Here is a 7954-nt window from a genome sequence, read left to right on the forward strand (position 1 = left end):
AAAAACATTACGAAAAACTCTGATTATTCTTAAATTTACTGGTACATAAATACAGTCTCTGTGTTGCCTATGGTGTGCAATATATTTTGCCTGATGCAATATTGGAGGGGAGGCTACAGAGGTGGCAATTAAAAGGTTAATACAAGAGGGGGTTGATAGGGGCTGGTTCTCTCAAAAATATGTATCTGACCCTCTTGTAATTTCGAGGTTATCTGTGCGACTTGTAAATGGATAACTTCTGCCTCCAGTTATGATGTTGTCTTGAACAGGTATTTTGCTGTTGCAGATATTTTATTTTTCATTGACGGATATAATATGCCGAAGTAAACATTTTGTAGAACACGTGTTTCGTTCTAGTTGTGGTCAGTTAACGGGGGAGTTGTAGTTGTGGTCAGTTGACGGGGGGGGGGGTTGTAGTTGTGGTGAGTTGACGGGGGGGGGGTTGTAGTTGTGGTCAGTTGACGGGGGGGGGGGGGGTTGTAGTTGTGGTCAGTTGACGGGGGGGGGGGGGAGGTTGAGAGTAGTGTTCACCTTGTACCGGAGCAGAGCCGTGCAGGAGACACAAGCGTGGTGTTGGCTCCCTCCTGTACTCACCTAATTGTGCTTGCGGGGTTTGAGCTCATGCTCTTTGGTCCCGCCTCTCAACTGTCAATCAACTGGTGTACAGGTTCCTGAGCCTACTGGGCTCTATCATATCTACATTTGAAACTGTGTATGGAGTCAGCCTCCACCACATCACAGCCTAATGCATTCCACCTGTTAATTACTCTGACACTGAAAAAGTTCTTTCTAACGTCCCTGTGGCTCATCTGGGTAAGCAGTTTCCACCTCTGTCTCCTTGTTCGCGTATCACCAGTGATAAACAGTTCATCTTTACCTACCCTGTTAATTTCTCTGAGAATTTTGTAGGTAGTGATCATGTCTCCCCTTACTCTTCTGTCATCCAGTTCTGCTTACCAAAAATGGCAAACTTAATACTCAGATTAGTCGCCGAAGCTTCAGCGTTCAAGCAAGCTCAGCATCTCACCCATTTAAAGTTTGAGAATAGGTTGAGGACGTTTCGTCCCCAAGGCCTCAATCATTCGCTTTACCTGATGAAATTCCGCCCACGAGTTCCAGCTATCTTGAGGGAAACGTCAGAGGGAACCAGCTACTAGATGGTTCAACCATATACTCAAACGTCAGTACACTGTGGTCGCTCATTCCTACTGGGGCATCGAAACCAATTTCCCTTGTGTCAGAGTCGTTCAGAGTGAAGACTAGGTCAAGTCTCGCTGGTTCATCGTTTCCTCTCATCCTTGTGGGATCCCTGACATGTTGGGTTAAGAAGGTTTTTGTCGCCACCTCCAATAGTTTAGCTCTCCGTGCATCCTCGCCTCCATGCGGTTCCTTGTTCTCCCAGTCTATCCTTCCGTGATTGTTACCTCCCATGATGAGCAGATGGGATCTATTTCTACAGGCATCAGAGTCTCCCCTCTCAATTATAGAGTTAACTGCCATGTTGTTGTTGTCATACGTCTGACTGGGTCTTCTGTCACTGGGTGGAGGATTATATATCACTACTAATACTATTCTTGGTCCTCCCATTGTCATGATGCCTGTTATGTAATCTCTGTATCCCTAGCAGCCCAGGATTGCCATCTCCTTGAAACTCCATTCCTTTCTCATTAGGAGGACCACTCCACCTCCTCCCTTACCTTCTCTCTCTTTCCTTATTACTGTGTAGTCCTGAGGAAACACGGCATTCGTTATGATTCCTGAGAGCTTTGTTCCTGTGAGTCCGAGTACTTCTGGGTTCACTTCTTGTGCTCTTTCCCTTAGTTCACTTGCCTTGCTTGCAATCCCATCTATGTTCGAGTACATCACCCTGAAGCTGACTCTCTTCTGTCCTTCCTCAGTTTCTGTTGATTCCCCTGAAGCAGGGAAACAGGGAGGGTCTGGGATGGGAGGGCCTAAGGAGGGGGACCTGGGGAATCTGGGGTATGCGGGGGCTGAGAGGATCTGGTACAGGGAGGGTGGTGGAGGAGGGAGGGCTTGGAGGGTGGTGGAGGAGGGAGGGCTTGGAGGGTGGTGGAGGAGGGAGGGCTTGGAGGGTGGGGTATAAGAGAGGGTTTGGGGGGGAGGGTGAGAGGGGAAGGCTATTGGGGTGGGTGAGAGGGGGAGGCTTGGGGGCGTGGGTGAGAGGGGGAGGCTTGAGTGCATTGGGGAGGGAGGGCTTGGGGGGATGAGGGGGAAGGGGGGGCCTTGGGGAGCAGAAGAAGGAGGACTTTTAAGGGAGAGCAGAGGGGGGGGGGTGAGGAAGAAGGGAGGGCTTAGGGGAGTGGGGGAGAAAGGCAGGCTTGGAGGGGTGAGAGAGAGAATGGAGGGCTTGGGGGTGGGGGAGAACGGAGGTGGGTGGGGTAGACTGGAGGGCATGGGGGAGAAGGGAGGGCTTGGGGGGGTTTGGGGAGAAGGGAGGTCCTGGGGAGGGGTGTGAGTGGGGGGAGGATGCCCTTGGTGGGCACTTAAGGGTGGGGGGGGGGGGGCTGGCAGGGATTTGGGCAAGTAGGGTGTCTATTGGGAGGAAGGCGGGTGTGGTGCTCCTCTCCCTGTGGCTGTTGAACTTCTTGTGAAGGGTTCCCCACTCCCCTCTGTGACTGTAAGCTTCAGGGTTGTATTTCCCTGACTCCTTTCTTTCTCCCTGCATGCCGTCCATGCATCTGCTGCTCTCATTCTCTCGTCCCTGGTCATATCCCTCTGCAGGAATACTTTTCTGAACTTTGGTACACTTGCTAGTCTGGTCTTCTTTGCTAAGAGGTCCTCTTTTGTGTTCTCGCTCATGAATACCACCTTTATCAATCGGTCTCTGTCCTTGTTGTACTGTCCAAGCCTGAAAATCTTTTCGATATTCTGGTCAGCCCTCTCCATCCTTACCTCTTTTAGGATCTCAGTAACTGCATTTTTGTCCTTGTCTCTCCTCTCCGCTGGGCTGGTCCCTGTTTGCTCTTTAATGGCTGCTACTACTACTAATGCTCTTTTTCTCTCTATCAGTTTTCTAGTACATCTAGCTGCTTCCTGAGAAGAGGCCCCTTCCATGGCAACTTCCCTTACTGCAGACTTGGCTTCAAGGCTCTTTTTAAACAATTCTGCAAATGTTATTGTAGAAGTCAAGTACAAGTACATTAACGCCTCCATGAGGGGGGGGGGGGGTTGCGTCTGGAATTGAGTAGGATTCTCTCTCAGGCTTTTGATTTCCTCTCTTGCAGCCTTCAGCTCATCCTGCAGGCTGGTTACTGTCTCCCTCATTACCATCATTCCTTCACTGAAATCTCTCCTTATTTGTTCGATTGTATCCTTAATCCAGGCTTCCTGTTCCTCCCTTTCCTCTGAGTTTGTTCCTGTCATGCCTGTCCTGTGTTTGTTTCCCCGAGTTTGTCTCTCTGTAATGTTTTTTCCCTATGAGAGAGAGAGAGAGAGAGAGAGGGGGGGAGGAGAGAGAGATAGAGAGAGAGAGAGAAGAGAGTGTGTGTGTGTACTCACCTATTTCCTCACCTATTTGTGCTTCCGGGGGTTGAGCTCTGGCTCCTTGGTCCCGCCTCTCAACCGTCAATCAACAGGTGTACAGGTTCCTGAGCCTACTGGGCTCTATCATATCTACACTTGAAACTGTGTATGGAGTCATCCTCCACCACATCACTTCCTAATGCATTCCATTTGTCTTCTACTCTAACACTGAACAAATTCTTTCAACCGTGTCTGTGGCTCATTTGGGCACTCAATTTCCACCTGTGTCCCCATGTGAGTGTGCCCCTTGTGTTAACTAGTCTGCCCTTATCTACCCTATCAATTCCTCTGAGAATTGATTGAAACCCCCTGTGACGTGAGGTTTAATTCCCGTAGTCTCTCCTCGTAGCTCATACCCCTCAGCTCGGGTACTAGTCTGATGGCAAACCTTTGAACCTTTTCCAGTTTAGTGTTATGGTTGACTAGATATGGACTCCATACTGGTGCTGCATACTCCAGGATTGGTCTGACATAGGTGGTATACAAAGTTTTGAAAGATTCATTACACAAGTTTCTAAAGGCTGTTCTTATGTTAGCCAACCTGGCATATGCCGCTGATGTTATCCTCTTGATATGAGCTTCAAGGGACAGGTCTGGCGTAATATCAACCCCCAGGACTTTCTCTCTCTCTAACTCTTGAATTATTTCATCTCCCAAATGATACCGTGTGTCTGGTCTCCTGCTCCCTACACCTATCTTCATTACATTACATTTACTTGGGTTAAACTCTAACAATTATTTGCACTATGTGTAGTGGAACAGCGGGCGGGAGATTCGCGAGTCGCACTTTTTCTAACACTGCAGAGTACCCGTCACCTCTCCTTTAAATCTCACAAACTCAGAACATGACATTTTCAAGCTGTAACGCCTTAAAGATACATATAAATAATAGAGTATTGTACAGTACAATTCTGAAGAAAGTATTAAAGCATTGTTCCCCCAGACAATAGAATATATATTTGTATAAAAGTAATCAATCAAGGACTTCATATCTACGAGACATGACATCATTGACCAGACCGATACTCATGGGAGAGGGTGGGGGGGGGGGGGGGTGAAGGGAGATTTATAGAACATTACTGGTCAAGCTCTAATACACCATTATACATTAAGACAAGTATAATATACACAATCTAAGCAACAATACTCTGCCTAGAACATGTTCTGACAATACCAGTATATTAAGTACTAATTATCAGTACGAGTTTATGAAAGCCTATTCCATTTGAAAGCAAAGAAATGGATATATCGTAATATAGCATACGTATTACTGGCATAATACATCAAACATATTAATGTATACATAGTACATGGCAATACATAAAGTATGTTATATAGACTAATGCATATAATTCAATCATAGATACATATAATCCTATTTCAAGAGACACTATATTAGGCTACTCTGCCTTATTTTATAATACGGTATGATCACATCCTACACCAATTATACTTGGTGTATGTGGGGTCATATCAGTAGTTAACCCCCATGATGACCCTTAACGACGTGATAGAGGTAGTTAACCGCACATGATGACCCTTAACGACGTGATAGAGGTAGTTAACCCCGCATGATGACCCTTAACGACGTGATAGAGGTAGTTAACCCCACATGATGACCCTTGACGGCGTGATAGAGGTAGTTAACCCCACATGATGACCCTTAACGACGTGATAGAGGTAGTTAACCCCACATGATGATCCTTGACGACGTGTGAGAGGTAGTTAACCCCACATGATGACCCTTGACGACGTGTGAGAGGTAGTTAACCCTACATGATGACCCTTGACGACGTGATAGAGGTATTTAACCCCACATGATGACCCGTGACGACAGGTGAGAGGTAGTTAACCCCACATGATGACCCTTGACGACGTGTGAGAGGTAGTTAACCCCACATAATGACCCTTGACGATGTGTGAGAGGTAGTTAACCCCACATGATGACCCTTGACGGCGTGATAGAGGTAGTTAACCCCACATGATGGCCCTTGACGACGTGATAGAGGTATTTAACACCACATGATGACCCTTGACGACGTGTGAGAGGTAGTTAACCCCACATGATGACCCTTGACGACGTGTGAGAGGTAGTTAACCCCACATGATGACCCTTGACGACGTGTGAGAAGTAGTTAACCCCACATGATGGCCCTTGACGACGTGTGAGAGGTAGTTAACCCCACATGATGACCCTTGACGACGTGTGAGAGGTAGTTAACCCCACATGATGACCCTTGACGACGTGTGAGAGGTAGTTAACCCCACATGATGACCCTTGACGACGTGTGAGAGGTAGTTAACCCCACATGAAAACCCTTGAGGACGTGTAAAAGGTAGTTAACCCCCTTACGATGACCCATGGTAGTTATAACATAATTACATCCTTTAATAGAGATAGTTAACCTCTATGATGACCCTTTTCCCACGTGTCTGGGGTAGTTAACAGTCCAGATGGAGCTGTTAACGCTTTTTCAATTTTTTTTCCTTGTTTCAGGATCTTGCGAGACGTGAAGCGGCTGAGGACCATCAACGAAGACTGTTTCATCAACATGACCCATCTGCGGACCATGTGAGTCTTGTGTGTGTGTGTGTGTGTGTGTGTGTGTGTGTGTGTGTGTGTGTGTGTGTGTGTGTGTGTGTGTGTGTGTACTCACCTAATTGTACTTACCTAGTTGTCCTTGCGGGAGTTGAGCTTTATCTCTTTGGTCCCGCCTCTCAACCGTCAAACAACTGGTGTTCAGATTCCTGAGCCTACTGGGCTCTATCATATCTACATCTGAAACTGTGTATGGAGTCAGCCTCCACCACATCACTGCGTAATGCATTCCACCTGTTAACTATTCTGACACTGAAAAAGTTCTTTCTAACGTCCCTGTGGCTCATTTGGGAACTCAGTTTCCACCTGTGTCCCCTTGTTCGTATACCACCAGTATTGAATAGTTCATCCTTGTCTTCCCTGTCAATTCCCCATGAGGATTTTGGAGGTAGTGATCATGTCCTCTCTCACTCTTCTGTCTTCCAATATCGTAACTCGTGCCTCTTAGTTCTGGGATTAGTCTTGTGCCATACCTCTGAACTTTTTCCAGCTTCGTCTTGTGCTTGACAAGGTACGGGCTCCATGCTGGGGCCGCATACTCCAGGATTGGTCTTACATATGTGGTATACAAGATTCTGAATGATTCCTTACACAGGTTCCTGAAGGCTGTTCTGATGTTAGCCAGCCTCGCATATGCCGCAGACGTTATTCTTTTTATGTGGGCTTCAGGAGACAGGCTTGGTGTGATATCAATTCCTAGATTATTCTTTCTGGCAGTACCTTTAAGTACTTCATCTCCTATTCTGTATCCTGTGTCTGGCCCCCTGTTTCCACTGCCTAGTTTCATTACTTTGCATTTACTCGGGTTAAACTTTAGCAGCCATTTGTTGGACCATTCATTCAATCTGTCTAGGTCGTCCTGTAGTCTTCTACTGTCATCCTCTGTTTCAATCCTCTTCATAAGTTTTGCATCGTCAGCAAACATTGAGAGAAACGAGACTATACCCTCTGGGAGATTATTTATATATATCAGAAACAGAATAGGTCCAAGTACTGACCCCTTCGGGACTCCATTTGTGACGTCTCGCCAATCCGAGACCTCACCTCTCACAGTGACTCGTTGTCTTCTGTTGCTTAGGTACTCCCTTATCCAATGAAGTACCTTCCCCTTCACTCCAGCCTGCATCTCCAGCTTTTTCACTAGCCTCTTGTGCGGTACTGTATCAAAGGCTTTCTGGCAATCTAAAAATATGCAGTCTGCCCACCTCTCTCTTTCTTGCCTGATTTTTGTTGCCTGATCGTAGAATTCAATTAGCCCTATGAGGCAGGACTTGCCATCCCTGAACCCATGTTGATGCTGTGTTACAAAGTTCTTTCGCTCCAGATGTTCCACTAGCTTTCTTCGCAAAATTTTCTCCGTCAGCTTGCATGGTATGCAGGTTAGGTACACTGGCCTGTAGTTCAGTGCATCCTGTCTATCCCCTTTCTTGTATACCGGGACTACATTAGCTGCATTCCCAATTTCTGGCAGTTCCCCTGTTGCCAGTGATTTGTTATACACTACGGAGAGTGGCAGGCATAGGGCTTCTGCTCCTTCCTTTAGTATCCAAGGGGAGATTCCATCTGAACCTATAGTCTTTGTCACATCCAACTCTAGTAAAAACTTCCTTACTTCCCCGCTGGTAATCACAAACTCTTCTATTAGTTCCTAGTTAACTATTCCCTCTCTTATCTCTGGAATCTCTCCTTCCTCTAAGGTGAAGACCTCCTGGAATTTCTTATTGACTTCCTCACACACTTCCATGTCGTTTGTAGTGAATCCTGCCCCTATCCTTAATTTCATTACTTATTCCTTTACTGTTGTTTTTTCTC

General features: G+C 46.6%; 1 protein-coding gene across 1 annotated transcript in view; it reads left to right on the forward strand.

Annotated features, from left to right (window-relative positions):
* LOC123762162 (uncharacterized) overlaps positions 1 to 6119 on the forward strand; it is a 530605-nt gene extending 524486 nt beyond the window's left edge. The window contains exon 4 of the mRNA XM_069335633.1: positions 6041 to 6119. Within this exon, the coding sequence (XP_069191734.1) occupies positions 6041 to 6119 (79 nt within the window). The remainder of the gene's footprint in view (positions 1 to 6040) is intronic.
* Positions 6120 to 7954: the final 1835 nt, after the last annotated feature.

This window comes from Procambarus clarkii, chromosome 34, assembly GCF_040958095.1.
Source record: "Procambarus clarkii isolate CNS0578487 chromosome 34, FALCON_Pclarkii_2.0, whole genome shotgun sequence".
In the NCBI taxonomy this organism is placed as follows: Eukaryota; Metazoa; Arthropoda; class Malacostraca; order Decapoda; family Cambaridae; genus Procambarus; species Procambarus clarkii.